The sequence below is a fragment of the Gracilinanus agilis genome, chromosome 3 (genome assembly GCF_016433145.1).
Source record: "Gracilinanus agilis isolate LMUSP501 chromosome 3, AgileGrace, whole genome shotgun sequence".
In the NCBI taxonomy this organism is placed as follows: domain Eukaryota; kingdom Metazoa; phylum Chordata; class Mammalia; order Didelphimorphia; family Didelphidae; genus Gracilinanus; species Gracilinanus agilis.
In genome coordinates this window covers 257,396,216-257,415,612 of record NC_058132.1, presented here as the reverse complement: position 1 = coordinate 257,415,612, position 19,397 = coordinate 257,396,216, and the positions used below count along the sequence as shown (strand labels likewise).

General features: G+C 33.4%; 1 protein-coding gene across 1 annotated transcript in view; it reads right to left on the bottom strand.

Moving 5' to 3' along the window:
- Window positions 1–19,397, bottom strand: part of LOC123242232 (sodium channel protein type 9 subunit alpha-like) — a 113,689-nt gene that overhangs the window by 56,232 nt on the left and 38,060 nt on the right. The window contains exons 8-13 of the mRNA XM_044669817.1: window positions 17,006–17,072; window positions 15,963–16,104; window positions 10,552–10,758; window positions 9,524–9,793; window positions 4,659–4,788; window positions 3,732–3,964 (exon numbers count right to left, since the gene is read on the bottom strand). Of these exons, the coding sequence (XP_044525752.1) occupies window positions 3,732–3,964; window positions 4,659–4,788; window positions 9,524–9,793; window positions 10,552–10,758; window positions 15,963–16,104; window positions 17,006–17,072 (1,049 nt within the window). The remainder of the gene's footprint in view (window positions 1–3,731; window positions 3,965–4,658; window positions 4,789–9,523; window positions 9,794–10,551; window positions 10,759–15,962; window positions 16,105–17,005; window positions 17,073–19,397) is intronic.

Genomic DNA, 19,397 nt, shown 5'->3' with positions numbered 1-19,397 from the left:
AAAGTGGTAAAAAAGCATAGAAAACACTGAAAAAATTGAAAATTAGAATTTTCAATTGGAAGCTAATGACTCCATATGACATCAAGAAATAATAAAACAAAGCCAAAAGGATGAAAATTTAAAAATGTGAAATATTATTGAAAAAACAACTGATTTAAAAAATAGATTGAGTAGAGATAATTTAAGAATTATTTAATTACCTCTAACTCATAATTATAAAAAAAACTTAGACATTATATTTTAAGAATTTGTCAAAGAAAAATGCTCAGGTATCTGACAGCCAAGGGGTAAAATAGAAATTGAAAGAGGCTATTGATTACCCCTTAAAAAAGATCCCAAATGAAGTCTCAGGAATATTATAGTCAAACCCTAAAAATACCAGTTTAAGGAGAAAATATGAAAAACATTCAGAAAGAAACAACTTAAATACTGTGACATCATAGTCAGGATCACAGAATATTTAGCATCTGTTATGTTAACCAGAGCAGGTTGCTTAGATGAGATATTCTGGAAGATAAAGGATCTAGGATTACAACCAAAAATAATTTATTCAGCAAATATTGAGTAAATTTGTTGTTTTATCCTGCAGAAGAAAAAATGGACCTAATGAAACAGGCATTCCTAATTAAAAAAAACAGGGCTAAGTAGAAAATTTGGTTCAAACACAAGACTTAAGAAAGATATTAAAAGGTGAACATGAGTAAAAAATCACAAGGAACTGAATAAGTTTAAAGTGTTTATATTTTTAAATGTTGATACATGCAACCCAAATGAACTTCATCTTAATTATGGCAATTAGAAGTTGTCTACTTAGATAGAAGGCATAGGTAGAAGTTGATTAAGTTAGTATGATCTCAAAAGAAAAATGGAATGCTGAGAAAGAGGGATGTCCTGAGACAAGGGGGAGTGTCAATGAAAAATGGGGAAAATTATCTTGCATATAAGAGGCATGAAATGAAGAGTTTTTACAGTGGAGTGGAATGAACAATGCTTGAATCTCACTTGCATCTGTACTGGTTCAAAGAGGGAATAATATATACACACTCACATGCACATAGAAATGCATATTAGACAAAAGAGTAATATGAGGAAGGGATTAGGAGGAAATAGGGAAGGAGCAAAGAGACAGGGCAGATTAAAAGAGACAGTGGTAAGAAACAGATTCTTGAGGAGGGATAGGGCAAGGTTAAAAAAAAAGTTCAACAAAAGAAAATAGAAAGAAGTGATGATAACTATGATTATAAATGGGATAAATTCACCCATAAAAAGGAAGGAGAGAGTAGAACTGGTTAGAAATCGGAATCTAATAATATGATTTTTGCAACAAACATGTTTGAAATAGAAAGTCAATTAAAATAATGAGCTGGAGCAGATTCTGTTATGCTTCATCTGAAATTTTTAAAAAAAGTAAAGGTAGCAATAATGACCTCAGAAAAAGCAAAAGTAAAACCATACCTAATTAAAAGAATCATGGAAATTACATTTTTCTAAAAGGCATCATAAATAATGAAGTTTTTATGTACTAAGCCTATCTGAATTAAATGACGGCATTCAAATTCTTAAAGGAAAAATTAAATGAATTACAGGAGAAAATAGTAAAAATATACTGGTGGGAAATCTGAATTTACCTCCTCTCAGAATTACATAAATCTAACCATAAAATAAATATGAAAGAAATTAGAGAGATGATTAAATTTTAGGAAAGTTATAAATGATAGTTCTGTGGAGATAATTAAAAAGGAATGTATTTTTTGGCTATACAGACCATGTATTTGAACATAAAATCACAAATAAACACATAAAAGCAGAAATATTAAAGTTACTCATTTTGAACCATAATTAAATAAGATTTATATTCTATCAATGGCCTTGGAATCATAGATTCATACTTAATTGGAAACTAAATAATTTAATCTTAAGTAACAAATGAATCAAAGAACAAAGCATAGAAACAACAAATAATTTCATGAAAAACTATGGCAGAAATGAGATAGCATAAATTTGTGAGATTAAGCCAAAGCAGTACTTAGGGGGAAAGTAATATAGATAATTTTGATTACCTCAAATTGAAAGGGTTTTGCACAAACAAAACCAATGCAGCCAAAATTATAAGGAAAGCAGAAATCTGGGGGATTTTTTTTTTACAGCAAGTTTCTCTGATAAGGACCTAATTTCTCAAATATATAGGGAATCAAACCCAATTTAGAAAACTAAGAGCCATTCTCCAATTGAGAAATGGTCAGAGTAAAAGAACAGGCAGTTTTCAGAAGAAGACATCTAACATATCAATATCCAGGTGATAAAATGCACTAATCACTAATAATTTTTAAGAAAAGACAAATTAAAACAACTCTGAAGTACCAACACATACCCATTAAACTGGTTATTATGATGGAAAAGGAAAATGACAAATGCTGGGAGGAATGTGGGAAAATGGATATATTAATGCACTACTAATGGACTTAGGAACTGGTCCAACCATTGATCTGTAGATCCATTTGGATCCATTACCAAAAAGGATTTAAAATTTGTGCATACCTGTTTACTCACCAAAGTAATTATTAGATTTGCATCTCAAAGAAATCAAAAGAAAAATAAAAGGACTCATATGTTCAAAAATATTAATAATTCCTTTTGGTGGTGGCAAAAATTGAAAATTGAGGGTATGTTAATTATTTGGAGAATAACTGAATGAGCTGTGATATGATTGTGATGGAATACTGTTCTATAAAATATCAGGAAGGAAATGCTTCCCAAAAAATACCTGGTAAGTCTTATATGAACTGATTCAAAGTAAAGTGAGTAGAGATAAGATTAAAATATAATGAAGACAAACACATTTGAAAGAATTAAACTCTGGTTAGTGTCATGAACAATCACATTTCAAGAGGATTAGTAATGAAATATGCTATCCATTTCCTGATAGAAAGGTAAAAGATTAAAAATGCAAGAGATCTAATTTATTTTTGAAATGGCCAACGTGGAAATCTCTTTTGCTGAAGAACCTTGGCTTTTGAGAAATGGTTTGTTTTATTAAAGTTCTGATTTTTTCAAAGTTGGAAATGCAAGTTTGAAAATGTATTATTTTCTTTAACTTTTGCCATATCACCATCAATATTTTGTCACCAATGAACACAGAGTTGAAAAGTGATAAAAAATATCACCTTTCTTTCCTGACAAATACTCAGTATCTAAGCATATTTTAATTTAGTGTTTAGGAATGATTTGTCTCTTCTTATTTCTGTGTTTTTAGAACAAAATCTAAATTTTCACAAGATCACTGATTTGAAAGACTCCTTATGAAAGCAATAAGAAGTCAATCCTGATTAAAGATATTTTATATCATCCCCATGTACCTAGTGTAGAGAATCACGTCTTCAAATCTATCTTATATTTCTTAAGGACCCAACGTAAAAAGTACTTATTTAAGCATCAGGGAGATGACTGTTGAAAGTGGGGAATATATGAGTCCCAAACTGAACCTTTCCAAATCTATCTATCTATCTGGACAATCTATCAAATTACATCTATTTTTCAAATGATTTCTAAAAATAATCAAAGTGAAACAAAAAAAAATAAAATGATTCTCTTGCAAGTGGTTTTGGCACTGATTTCATTCATTTTCATGAGACTATCATGGAATGTACCTCATGAGAATGCCTTTATTTATTTGAAGCTAAAGTGAAGAAAGTTTTAGTTAAAAGTCACAAAGCATCAAGTAAGAAACTCACCAGCTCTCCCACAGAGAGCACAGAGAAGAATTCCTCAGTCATTGGGTAGTGATACATTGCCAAAAACACTAGGTTCATAATGACACAAATGGCAATGGCCAAATCAAAAAATGGATCCATGACAATGGAATAGACAAAATCTTTGCATTTTAACCAAAATGGACAGCAATCCCAGATGAGAAACATTTTAGCAAATCTCTTCCACAATCTTCTTGGCCTGCATTTGTCAAGTCCTGGGAAAAAATATAAAATGTAAAGAAACTCAGTTATTTTATTACTTTGTACTTCTCAATAAGTAAGGGAAACATCTATTTCTAATTATTTTAAGGTTAATTGAAATCAGGTTTGTAATTAAAAAATTTCAAAATGAACAGGAAACCATGGGTTAAAATTATATATTCCACAAATATTTTTTCATAGAATACAAGAAAATACATACATATATGTGTATATATATATATATATATATATATATATATTCATGATAGAGAAACTAAGCATTAGGGAAGGTCAGTGTGATACACAGTAAATGGAAAGCAATTCATCAAGGAAATAAATACCTGATGTGGTAGTAGATATGAGAATTCCAAGCTTTTGAAAAAGAATTTCTTTTTAATTTTTAGTTCAATCTTATGAAACAATATCATCTTAATTCTCCCTTTGACAAAACTTTCAGCTAATATGTGAAATTTTTATAACAAAAGTTTTGAGGTTTCCTAATCCAGTCTTTCTCTTAAGTCCCCCAAATTATTTTGTACTTCAAACAAAAACAGAGGAAATGGTTCCATGCTCTTTTTTTTATAATACTTTTAAAGATAACAATGTCATGAAACATCATTTTTTCCTCAATCCATCTGGTCTGTCATGCAATGTTTAAAATTAAGTCATAATTTATCTGGAATTCAGGGGGGAAATGGTATAACCGACCTTCACTGCTGTTTAATATGTTGGTTGTGCTCATTGATCTTTTCCCAACATTAGGATCTTCTAACATACCCATTGAAACTTGGCAAGTATTTATTTGTCTTTCCTTTTTGTCAGCTTGCAGAGAACCTCCCTGTAAAGAAATTTGAAGATGAAGCCTTCATACTGACTTATGGGCAATAAACGAAGAAAGCATTATTTTTATCATTGGTCTGATCTAGAAAGAACAACAGGAAATCCCTGAACCCAACATGGTCTGGAATCATAGAATCAATTTGGGAAACCTACAGTTGATTGTCATCTTTTTTTTCTAAACTCCCAACTCTCTCTATATTTAGTCCTCTTGTGATGCCTATGAGCATATTTAAGTTTCCACTACACTTAAAAATTTGTTACTAGAGCCTACCATCCTTTTAACCGATCATTCTGTATTTTTCCTCTCTTCCCTTCCTCTAGCCACACTCAATGTAAAATTCATATATATTAATTTCTTCTACTTCCTCTCCTGTACACTATTCTTTACCTTTTCCAATTTGTTTTTCAGGCTCAAGTCAACTGAAACTGCTCTCTCCAAAGTTATCAACATTCTATTAATTGTCAAAGCTAACAATCATTTCTGAATTACCTTTCTTCTCAATCTATCTGCAGCATTTGGCACTGTTGACATCTTCCTATTCCTGTATGTTTTCTTTTTTCATGCTTTTCATGACATTGTACTTTCCTGTCTGATCAATCTTCCTCATTCTTCTTTGCTAAATAATTATACATATTTTTCATTCTAATTGTGGGAGTATCCCCAGAACTTATCCTGGCCTATATTTTATTTTATCTCTTCAGTCTCTTTTTTAGTGCTATCGTTAGCTGCCATTGGTTCAATGACCATTTCTAAGGAAATAGTTTGCAGATCTAGTACTAGTATCTTTCTTGAACTTTAGTTCCTCCAACTGCCTATTGGTTATTTGAACCGAAGATCCTGTAGTCACTTCAAAAGCAACATTTCTAAAAAGGACTCATTTTTTTTCCACAAATGTTCTTCTCTCCTCTTTCTCTGATTTACTCAATATGTCAAGTGCTTCTTAATTCTAGAATACCTCTTTTCTTCATCTCCTTTTCACTCATGAGACTAACACTTTGGTTCAGGTACCCATCAACTCTCACCTGGGCTATAGTAGTAACCTTCTAATTGGTCTTCCTTTTTCAAAGTCTCTCCTCACTGCATTCTATCTTCCACACAGCTTTCAAAGTGATTTTGTCCCCACAAATTACAGGTAGTCCATTCTCTGTGCCTTTGCATTGGCTGTGTCCCATGCCAGGACAACTTTCTTGGTTTCTTTTAGTTTTCAATACAAATGGCATTTTATTGCATTTTTTAAACTTTGAGTGGAGTGAAGATACTCAGACAACAGGATGGCAGTTGTGGCAAAAATCAAAAACAGTACAATTGGGCTCAATCAACAAGGCAGAGGCACAGGTTCAAATCAGAAGCATCACAAGGTAGGTCAGAATAGACAAACCTAAATATTTTCTCTACAAATAGGCCATTCCTAATTGGTCAGTTCTGTACTTCAGGATAGAAAAAGTGAGCTTTGGGGTTAAAAAAATCTTAGTCGGCCATAATTATTTCTGATTTTAATAAAGGGGTTGTTTTACTTTGTTTTACTGGGTTTATGAACCTTCTGCATCTATATCTACAAAGATAGTCATATCTTCCTGCCAAATTTAAAATTTTCATGAAGTTTAGATTTTTTTTGTCACAGCAAAAATGAAGTGTGGGACTAGGGCCTTTTCAGAATCATTGCATTAAGTAGAACTGAAATTTTATCTGGCAAGTGATTTAATCTAATTCCATCTGCATATACTAAATATGATAGGTGCTTGGAAGGCATAGTCAAAAACAAAAAATTTATCCTCAAGTAGATTATATTCCAGTTTTCGTTGTTCATGTATTGTTCAGTTGTATCTGACTTTTTGTGACCCCATTTGGGATTTTCTTGGCAAAGATACTGGAATGGTTTGCCATTTCCTTTCCCAAATGAGGAAACAGATGTGAATAGAACTGTGTTCTAGCTGGATGACTCTTGGCAAACCTTTCAGTGTCCCCAGGTAACTTTACAAGATGATAAATTGTTTAGCAGGTGATATATAGACACAGATATAATTGGCAAAAGAAATTTCTCTATCAATTTAATTATAATCTTTTTAAAAAATTGTGCATCATTGTGCTCAGTGCTTACATTTTAGAAGGCATGTATACACAGATGAAATATATGTAATAACCAATATATAAATATATGTATAAATGTATACACACATATGTGTATAATAATATAGAAAGACATAAACATATTATGTGCAATGTAAATTAAGAGGGAAGTACTAACTTTGGGAGAGGAGTATTGGGATAGGACTGTCTGAGGTATCACCTGATGCGAGCTTTGATTTAGACTAGGGATTCCAAAAGGAAGAGATGAGGAGGGAGGGCATTTTAGGCACACTGCATTCAGGTCAGCTCCCAATTCTCTGTATTACCCAGTACAATTATTATCACATAGTCAGTACTTCATATGTGATATATCTACTTCTAATCCATGTAGAATATTATTTCCAGCTTTATGTATAAAAATTAGAGATTATTTATACCATTTGGGGATTATTTTTTAAAAAATGATGTCTAAACTTAAAAAAGGACTAGCAAAAAAAACTAATAAAGAGAATACAGTGTAGTGATAAGCCAAAGTTTTTGGTATATTATTTGATGCTCACCTACTATGTAGTCTCCAATATGTCTTCAGATAATGAAGGAAAGAATCTTTCCAATTATAAAATGTTTCAGTGGTTTATCTCAAATAGATTAACTCTTCTATGTGCTCACAGAATTCAATTTGTTATTAGTCTAAGGTTTTCTTTTTTTGAGATAGAACCCAGATGAAAGAAATCTCTTGTAAAAAATAGTCTCCTTTTAAAATTTTTAAAAATTAAAAAATTTTTAAAACCTTTGCCTTCCGTCTTAGAATCAATACTGGGTATTAGTTCTAAGGCAGAAGAGTAGTAAGAACTAGGCAATGGGGGTTAAGTGAGTTACCCAGGGTCACACAGTTGGGAAGTGTCAGAGGCCAGATTTGAACCCAGGACTTCCCATCTCTGGACCTGGCTCTCAATCCACTGAGCCACCCAGCTGCCCCCAAAAGCAATCTCTTTTTAAGGAAGTCCTAAAACCCAATATATTCTAGGAGGCATTCAGGTAAGATAACTTTTCTAAGGAAGTCATGTTCTTAAGAATTAAGGGAACATCATATTGCATTATATCACCCCTTTTCTCTTAGAAGTTTCCCCCATTGTATCAGAGATCCTTTCCTTAGAAGACCAATACGTGGCAGGAACCATCCTTTTTGTACCCATTGTAAGTTAGGTCACTCCCTGATAACCCAGTCTCTAGCTACAGCTTCTTTCCCAAGCCTGCTTTTAACTGCCAGTATATGTTGCTGTACTTAATTCCACAAAAAGGTATATAAGTCCCAAAGTTCTATTGTTCTTTGGAGACTCATCTAGCGCAGTGATTCTCTCAGGGACACTGTCCCCAGAGCTCCCAGGGTTTGACTCTGTGTGGTATTTAATAGTGCTTGGCCCTGTGTGGTGGCTGATTACTAAGGGTCTCTCTCTCTTTCTTGATTAAAGACTTGGTTTTGCTGACTACTTTAGTGGTTCTGTGTTCTTCCTAGTTGACAGCCTCCCTATCACCTCTTTTTTAACCAGAAGAGAAGAGTGAGAAAGTAATTTTTGCCTTAGGATAATTGGATTCTAGATTAAGAGGTGGAAAGATCCTTGGAGGTCCTGTAGTCCAACTTGCTCTATTCTTATAAAATGAGGAAATTGAACCCACAGAAAAGTAAAGTGACTTGAATGAGAGTATTGTATATATACAGTAGTAAATGGCAGATTAAGGGCATAAATCCATGTCCCTTGAATCCAAAATCCAATCTTCTTTATGGTAGTAGGAAGCTAGAGTGTACATTGGACCTGGAGTCAGGAAGAACTGATGTGATCTCAGACACTTAAAAAGCACTGTGACCATGGATGTTATAAAGGACAAAATGAATGCTTGACCTAAAGCCCAGAAGATCTAGGTCTGAATAAGAAAAAAAAAATAAACAAGTATAGCTGGTGTTTACCCCAGTTTATTCAAATCTAAAATAAGAATAATAATAGCACCTCTCTCCCAGGTTTTTTTTAAGGATGAAATAAGATTATATTTGCAAAGCTTCTTGCAAAACTAAAGCACTATGAAAATGCTAAGTGGTTACTGTTATTAAATTATGCAGAAGATTGGTTTGGCAATAATATGAAAGTGGAATTGCTGGGAAGAGAAGCTGAAATCAGGGAGAACAATTATGAAAATGACATTATTATCATTGTCTAAAACATTCAAGTTGATTTATATTCTCCTATTTTAATCAAATGGAACTACAATTACAAAATATCAATTCATAAAATAATCACTAATACATCCAACATATTTTCTAGTTACTTCATCATATTTCACAAGTTCATATACTTTATAACATTTTTCTGAATAATTTTAACTTTCATTATTCATTTTTATGTTTATTTTCAAAGTAATTTTTTCTTAGAAAATTTTTATTTTGAAAGTTTATGGCAGTGAGAATCCAGACTTCTTAAAACCACAAATTCAGTGCAAAATTATCAGACTCAAATAGAAAAAGACAAATTTTCTTTTCTCCCCAAAGTATTCACACAACCACAGACATTCCTAACTTCCCCTCCCATTAACAACAACAAAAAAGAGCATGTGATTAATAATTCTTAGAAATTTGCTTATCTCAACAATGATCATATAAAAAAAGTATTACCTGTTCTGTAAATGGTGCTGTTTTATGCATTTGCCTCTTTGTATTTATACCATGATGGAAAACTTTTTTTCTGATGAAGTCTTCTGATTCAAATTGATGCAATTTTGTATCAATTTCCTTTTCCTCTCTCTCTGTGGGCTTCTCCTGGTTCTCTTTTCTTCTTTGTTCCATCCTCTCATTGGCATGGTGTGAGATCCCACTGGATGCATCAGCAGAACCTTGATCTTTACCATTCTTTTTCTTTTCATCTGCTCCAACAGCTGTCATTGCCTGTTAGGCCATAATTTAAATGCACCTTTAGTAATAACACCAAGAAATTTCCTTAAAAATTTCACGAAGACAGCATGTTGTAAATAAATTCAAAAGAGACAATTTCTAGCTCTAATACTGGCCATATATACAAACTAAGTTTTGGTGCTTCTCCTTTGCTACAACTGGGAAAGACTGTAAAGCAGATATTGCCCTTATCCCCAACACTTTTAATGTTTTAGAATTCTATTGCATTTTAGCATGCAATGATTTTATTACTTATAACAACATTATTGCTTTGATCTTAAGTCAAAATTGTAAGGCAGAGAAGTGTCTTTCCTTAATTCCTTTTCACACAAAAACAAGAAATAAATGAAGCTTCAACTGATATGTAGGTATAAGCAGATTGGAAATGAATTATGAATTGTCAAAAAAACTTCACCATTAAGTCCTACAAAATATAGTGTAAACTGAGAATATAATTGTCTCATTATAGAAATTTCAGAACAATGGTTTCTATTACAGCAATTACAGAAAATTTAAAAATCAACCTTAAATAGCAGTCACCAAGTAAAGGCCAAAGGTGAAAGCCTAGCCCTTACCTCTCTTCTGCCTTGGAACCAATACAAAGATTTATTCAAAGACCAAAGATAATAGCTTAAAAAAAATGAAGTGATGAAAACATTAATTTGGAGGCAGAGTGATAGGCAACCACTCAGGTTTCTGGGGTTCCAGTATAGTCCTTTCTATGAAGTCTTATAAAGTCACAATAATAATACCTCAATTTCTTCTTGATCTTTTTTGTGTCGACATAACATGGCTTGATATTTCACCTGTCTTCGCTTTGCTGCTTTAATGGTTGCCCGATTCTGTTTTTCATAACCAATGGCAACTACAGCCAGTTTCAAGGATACCAGATAAAAGGAGCAAAAGAAAATTACAACCACAAAAAATATCACAGAGGCCTTCCCAGAAGTTCTCAGGGTCTAAACAGGGAAATAGAAAGAAACAAAGGTAATTTATTTCTATTTTTTGTTTTAAGACAAAAATATTGTTAAGAAAGTTATTTATAATGATGCAGCTATGTGGCACAATGGATAGAACCCTGGCCCTGGAGTCAGGAAAGTCTGAGTTCAAATGTGGCCTCAAATACTTCCTAGTGGTATGATCTCAGGCAAGTCATTTAACCTCCCTGTGCTTCAGTTATCTCATAAGTTAAAAAAAGGAGATAATAATAATAATAATATCTGTTTCTCAAGGTTGCTGTGAATGAGGATCAAATGAAGTAATATTTTTAAAGTACTTTGCAAATATAAAGTACTATATAGAGACAAACCATAGATACTATTGTTGTTTCATGATTTTAATTTTCCAGACAGCCATTCACTGGAGAAAATAGCATTTATTATAATCTCATGTTATATATACTTTGAAAATTAGTATATATTATAGAAAATTCATTTATAGTAGTGTAGCATATGTGGTGGAGTGGTAGAGCACCCTGGTTCAAATCATTACCTGTGTCCTCTTGTGCAGGTCATCCCACTCTTCTAAGCCTTCCCTTCCCTTTTGGAAACTGAGAATATATGTCAGTGATTCCCAAAGTGAGTGCCACCTCCCCCTCTTGGGTGCTGCAGTGATCCAGGGGGACGGTGATGGCCACAAGTGCATTTATCTTTCCTATTAATTGCTATTAAAATTAAAAAAAATAATTTCCAGGGGTGCTAAGTAATATTTTTTCTGGAAAGAGGGAAGTAGGCCAAAAAAGTTTGGGAACCACTGATATAGGTTTATGACAAAAAATTTCTAAATCACTATTGATAGGGAAATGAAAATCAAAACAATTATGATGTATCATCTCACACACATCAGATTGGCAAAATGACAATAAGGCAAAATGATGAATACTGTAGGGGATATGGGAAAATAGTAACACTAATAAATTGTTGGTGGAACCGTGAACTGATCCACCCATTTCTGAGACAAATTTGGAACTATACCCAGAGAGTGGTAAAACTATGTATACTGGGGCAGCTGGGTAGCCCAGTGGATTGAGAGTCAGGCCTAGAAATGGGAGGTCCTAGGTTCAAATCCAGCCTCAGACACTTCCCAGCTGTGTGACCCTGGGCAAGTCACTTGACCCCCATTGCCCACCCTTACCACTCTTCCACCCAGGAGCCAAAACACAGAAGTTAAGGGTTAAAACAAACAAACAAAAAAACAAACTATGTATACCATTGCTTGGTCTGTTTCCCAAGAAGATCAGGGAAAAGGAAAATAACCCATATGTTCCAAAATATTTACAGCAACTCTCTATATTTTGGCAAAGAATTGGAAATAGAGGGAATGTTCATCAATTGGGGAATGGCTAAACAATTGTGGTAAATTATTGTGTTGGAATACTACTATGTCCTGACAAGTGATGAGCAGCCAAGTTTTAAAAAGTCTTAGAAAGAATTAGATGAGATCAGGAACAGTGAAATGAGTATAACCAAGAGAACATCACACATCTTCACAGAATTAATACTGGAAGAATAAACTGGGAATATTACCTCTAGATGGTGAGCTGGAAGGTGAAAACATAAAAGACTTAATTTACTTATTTATTTACACAGTGGTCTCCTTCTGTGATGTAGGAAGAGCTGGGTAACTTGTGAATGGGATTTTCATGTAGATATGAAGAAAATTAAGTAAAACGTGTAAGAGATTTATGATTTCAATTTTGTATAAGCTTATTTTCCTTTTTTATGGAAATGCCTCTTTTATTTGGTTTTGGAAAATTTGGAATAAAAAAATTGTTTAAAAGAGAAAGAAAATAAGTGGATTGTACTACATAGCATCTAAGGACTTTTTTTGCCTCTAAATCTATGATCCTATGCTCTTAAGCTAAAGCTATCAGTACTAACCCACGTGCAGAGGTGCACACATAGCCACCTCCCCCTCCCCACAGTCACACACACACATTCATACACACAATACACTCATACACACTCATATACACAATATTTGGAGACAACTAAAACAAATTTCCAGGTATGGATCTAAACCTCTTGGTTTACCAAATTAGAGGAAAGGCAATATTAAAACATAGAAATTACATTTTAAAAATTATCTTCTTCCCACTCGAGGTTTGATAATTTCCTGTGGAGATAGTAAGTGCTGATACTTTTTTATTTAGAAAAAATAGCTACATCACATGGAATATGCTTTTAGGAATTTAAGTTAAACTGACAGTTTTCATATGATGCGATTTATATCTTTTCCTAAGTATTTTATTTTGGAAATATGATAACAGGGTAGAAAAAATGGGGGAAGGGATAAAGCAAAGCTATAAATACTTTGAAGAAAGTGGGAAAAGGAGAACTATTTAAGCTTCATTACTATTTGTAATATAAAATAATTTTTTAGTTTTTGTTGCCCTTTCCTAGAAATTTTTATTAAATGCATTTCCTACTACTAAAAAAACTCATTGATCTCCTCCCACAAATATATATTAAAAATCCCATTATAAACACAATTAGAACACTTGTTCTTAAACCTCAGGAATGAAAAACTCAATTATGTAAGCTAAACTTTGACAAGCTGTATTTAGAGAAGGAAAAAAGGATACTTTATAAATTTCATGATAAGAATTAATTCCTTTTCATTCATAATATCTTTTTTTTTTAAACCCTTGTACTTCGGTGTATTGTCTTATAGATGGAAGGTAAGGGTGGGCAATGGGGGTCAAGTGACTTGCCCAGGGTCACACAGCTGGGAAGTGGCTGAGGCCGGGTTTGAACCTAGGACCTCCTGTCTCTAGGCCTGACTCTCACTCCACTGAGCTACCCAGCTGCCCCCTCATTCATAATATCTTAATTGTCTAAATATAGTTAAATGTACAAAATATTTGTATAATTAATTATATTTAGGACAATATAAAACCACTTTGAATTTAAAATAATTTTTGGATCATGTCTTTCTCTTTCTAATCCTCTGTTGCCAAGCCTTTTCTGAAATTAGCAAATTTGATAAATTAAAATTATATAAAGAAATATACTAGGACGACCTATCATTGTCCAGATTAGGGACCTTTCATTTGTTTTAGACACAGAAAAGGATTATTAATACAAGAGTAGGATATGATGTCAGAAATCTGAAATTTCTATTAGAATGATTTCACTCTCCTTTTACTTTTTAATGTATTTTGTATTTTTCTAAAGATACAAGGTTGAACTGTTTTGGGTATCTTTTGGTCTTTTTTCAGGCTATTGAGATGCCATAATATATAGGAAAATTGTAAACCAGGTATTGCAATATATATTTTGACCTTCTGGTGACATTACCCTCAGTGCACCAGCCTAATTGCTCCATTAGGGGGTATTTAATGCTAGTGTCTGGGCAGAGGAAACTCAAATTAAACAGCTTTGGTTACTCCTCTGTTCTGACATCCCCATTTCCCATATACCCTTAGGGAAACTTTTTTATGCTCAACTTTTAATTAAACTCATTCACAGATAATTTACTTGCAAATAAGCTTCTAAATAGAAAAACTATAAAGAAACCACTTTGTCCATTTGACTATAATCTTAATATTCCACTAGCTAACCTCATTGTACATAAGGCAAAAGATCAAAGGAAGCTGTTGCATGTTGAGGATTTACCAATGTGAACTTTGCAAGTGATCACTCAAAAAAAAAATAGGGGCAAAATTGCCAGGGAGGGGGAACTGACTCTCTTTAGTCTCACCATGCTGGGAGAATTTTATCATAATTTCCAGTCTTACTTTGGGCTCTGGTTCCCACAACAAGAGCTAGTTCTACTTGCCTATTTCTTACATGGTCACCATAATTCTCTTTGATTTATCCCAGGCTGAATATGGTCAAACGCAGGCCAATGTGGACAAGCATGTTATCCCACTAGCAGAATGGAAAGAGTTGACTGAAATGTAAGACTAAGAATCTTTTCCTGGGAAACCCTGGGGGAACAATACCAAGCTAATGCTTATAAGCAAACTCTCACCAAGTCATCCCTCTGTATACTGTTACCTAAATAGAGTGTCAAAGTAAAGAAGTGTTGAAGTGGGGTGGTATAGAGGTAAAAAAAAGGCAAACTCTGCCACACTTAACTAAGCAAGTGACTGTGAGCAGGTCACTGAATCCTTTTTAGCTTTAGTTTCTTAATTTGTAAAATGGATATAGCAATGTGGTTATGTTCTAACTCACAGAGTTATGAGGAAAATACATTTTCAATTGTAAAATTCAAAGTAAATGTGAGTTGGAATTATTCACTATAAAATAAGTTATGCTCTCAAAATAAATTTGGAGATCCCATTAATTCTGTGGGTATACTCATCCCAAGTCTTAAAACCAGTAACCAAATTTGTGTTTACTAGTTTCACAACATAAATTTACGTTTTCCATTCGAAAGAAATTTGCTAAAACTCATTATTCAAAATAATAAGTTGTATTTAATAGCTTATTTTAAAAAAGAACCTTTATCTTCTACCTTAGAATGAATACTGCATACTGGGGCCAACATAGAAAAATAATAAGGACCAAACAATGGGGGCTAAGTGACTTTCTCAGAGTAATATGGCTAAGAAGAGTCTGAGGTCTGATTTGAACCCAGGATTTCCCATCTCTAGGCCAGGCTCTCAAACTACTGAGCCACCCAGCTGCTCTGTATTTAAGAACTTCTTAATAAAAAACCTTTTGTTTTCCAAATTATTTCATAGTGACCTGTTTTTAACTAATATTAGAATAATATTTTTGAATGAGAAGAGAGAGTCTTATAATTGGGTAGACCTAGAAAAATATCAATAAGGGATTTGTGATCCAGTTATTAGTATCTTAAATGTATAATTTTATTGGTTTTGAAAATATAGCATAAATCCCATTTTAAAATGTTACCAGTTAGGTTGCCCAGTGGATAGAGAGTCAGGACTAGAAACACCTAGTCCTGTATTTAAATCTGGTCCCAGATATTTTCTCTTTGTGACCCTAGGCAAGTTACTTAATCCCAACTGCCTCTCCCTTTCCATTCTTCTGCCTTGGAACTGATATTTAGTATTGATTCTAAGGCAGAAGGAGAGAGTTTAAAAAAATGTCGCCAAATAGACTATTAATCCTACATCATAACACACCAGATGAAATTATATAAGGTTCTGTGTTAATAATAATAAAGACACAGTATATAACTTGGTTCTTACCTCTTGGTAAAGGTTTTCCCAAAAATCCAAAGTCATTAATCTGAATAGGGAGAGGAAAGCCCAACCAAAACTGTCAAAATTTGTGAAGCCATAATCAGGATTTCCACCAGTTTTTATACATCGGTATCCTTCTGGACAACGACTACACATAAAAAAAAGAAAAGAAAAGACTTGATTTACTTTAGGTGATTTTCTAGCCTGTTCAGGGTACTAGTAATGAATACTAAAGAAATAAGTTCTAAATCAACTCACCCTCATCCAAATATGGAACAGAGTGCTCTACTTTAAGTTACATAGGGACTGAATTGGTAGGTCTCTAGCAAAAGCAACCCAAATGATTCAGGATTTGCAGTAAAATGAATTTGGGATTTGGTGGTCTGTAGATGTACAGTTCTTTTATAAATAGAGTAAAACAATATTTTTATGTTAGTTAAGTAGTACGGTGGAGAAAGCTATGGGTTTGGCATTCTAATTCCAGCTTTGCTACTCTTTCCATGTGTCATCAGAATGAAATGTAATGGTTCAAAGAGTGAAAATCTTCTCATTCCTGTGTTATAGCTAAAGAATCTAAGGCTGAAAGTTTGTGACTTCTGTCTTTTACAGATAATATCAAAAACTTAATAGAAGTCTATTCTGTACCCAAACAAGAATCTACTACCTCTACAACCAAACTAAAGGGTCTAGCCTTTACTTGAAGCTCCTAATGAAAGAGAGCCTATCACTTCTTAGAGCAGCTCTCACTTTTCAGATAGCTGATTGTCATTGCCTTTGCAAGAAAAGTTCACAAAAAATAATCTTGTTTAAAGAATATTTTTAGGATTTTTTTTGCAAAAAGTATTTGAAGTATGATATAAACTAACCTCAAGGATTGTATAAACTTTGGCCATGATGATATTATCCTAAATCTTTGTGTCTCTAATAGCACTGAACGATGCCTTGCATAGAATAGACTCTCAGTGAATATTTGTTCATAGGTTGATATCCTATCATATGATGGAGCCTGGTGAGAAACACACAAAATGATACTACCCAATACTACTTACCCGGAATATGAACTATTGCCACACAGGAGAGCATTCATTTGTTCTTCTAAATGATATCTACCTAATGCTGAAAATGTGAAGAAGAAAACTTATTAAACTTGCACCATTATTCAGGATCTTAGAAGCCTTTTATAGCTATACCATGTATTGAGAGTGATCACTAAACAAACTTCATCAATGGATGACATTTGCCCTGGCCTGACTTTCTTACATTCTATAAGATTATAGATTCAGAAGTGGGAGAAATATGAGATAATCTAGTTCAATCCAACATTTCGCAGATGAAAATAAAATGAGACCTACAGAACTTATGGAATTGTTCAAAGTGACAAAGATAATATCAATAAATTTAGAGAACTGAAGTTCAAGCCTCAAAATCGAGGTTTTTTGTAATATTTCAGAGAGACTACTTCACTATCCTTTATGTCCATCAGACAATAGATATTTATAAAGTGTCTACTACATACCAAGTACTGTGATAAGTGCTGAGGGTATAAAAATGACAAAAGATCGTCCCTGTTCTCTCATAATCTAAAGGAGAGACAACATGCAAACAATTATGTGCAAATAAGCTTTATATGGGATAAATGGGAGATAATCAATTGAGAAAAGACACTAGCATAAAGAGATATAGGTAAAGATTTCCTGTACAAGGTGAGATTTCAGTTGGAACTTAAGGGAAACTGGGAGATAGAGATGAGAAGTGAGAAGGACAGCCAGTATAAATGCTCTGAGTTGGGTTTTAGAAACAACAAAGAGGACAGTGTGATTTGATCAAAGAATGCAGGGGAGGGTAGAAGGAAGATGATTAGACAGGTGGGGTGGCAGGTAATAAAGGGCTTTGAATGATACATGGAGGATTTTATATTTGTTCTTGGACATGACAGGGAGTCATCAGAGTTTATTGAGTAGGATAGGTGACATAGTCAGATGTCTCTTGCCTTCAGAAATATTCACCTTAATATATATATATATATATATATATATATATATATATATATATAACTGATAACTTATTGAGTTATCTTAATGAGGAAAACATCTCAGACTAAGTGAAAACTCTCATACTTGCTTGGATTAGTCCAAAAGGGCAGAACTGTGACAATGTGACAAACTACATAGAAATGTGATTTTGTGTAACATAAGAATGAAACCAGATGGAGGAGTCAACATGACGAACCAGAATGCTTTTCTACTTTCTTTGCAAATAATTCTGAGGCAGGGCCAGATGAGCTAGAGAGAGAGATCATCAAAAATCTGCTTAAACCCCTTACTCTTTCGTCGCTGATACTCAATGTGACTTGGTTTTTCATATAGGAAATGAAGAGAAGGAGATCATGATCATGATAAAGAAAAAGAAGAAGTATTGGAGGTGACCGATGAAAAGAGGAATAAGATGATGAGAGGGAAAAAGAAGATGAACAGAAAGATGAGTAATTGAACACTTGTGGATTCTAAACTTCTTACCTTTAAAATTTTTTATCCAGTCCCTGGGTGAAAATTAAGACTTTTTACTTCAAAATTTTCTCTTGTGTTGAGTTGTGTTCTTGTATTCTCTCTCTCTGCTTCTGTTTGTCTCTCTCTGTATTTTTTTGTGTATATAGTTCTGTCTGTATTTTTCTTTTTTATCTTTGTTTCTGACTTCTCCTCATTCCCTCCCTTTTCCCTTCTCCTTTTTCTTTCCTCTTTACATTATGATTTGCAATTGGGGTGTAGGAGTGGGCAAAGTATACTTTATCAGAATAAAGTAGGAAAAGAATATAGAAAACAAATTTGTTCTAAATCAGTGATTCCAAAAGTGGGCGCCACCACCCCCTGGTGGGTGGGGCAGCGATCTAGGGGAGCTGATGATGGCCACATTCTTTTTGTATTACATTCTATTCTGAGTTCAATAAAGTTTCATAATTTCCAGGGGGCGTTAAGTAATATTTTTTTCTGGAAAGGGGGTGGTAGGCCAAAAAAGTTTGGGAACCACTGTTCTAAATTTATTCTATCCATTCTTGAAAAAAGGTTTGTGGAATCAACTGAGTATTTTTCTGTTGAGGGGGAAAAAATAAAGCTTTCTGATCTCTTTACATGTTGAAATTAAAAGTAACGAGGCACTTGTGTAAGAGAGCTTAGAATTCTATCATTTTCCTCTGGCCATTGGTTTCAAGACAATATTCTTTCTCTGGAATTTAGACAGTTGGCATTTACACACACAAATGTTTTCTCTTGCTTAATTTTTAAAAATAGAGGTTATAGCCAATTAGCCAAGATGGGTCTGGAGTGTTTGAGTGGGTTCAATAGACAGTTTGATAACATGTCTTCTTACATTTTTTATTTTAATTGTGATGTTTACAGACACCCTTGCATATGAAGATGAGAGCAAAAATAAAACTCCCTCCTAATG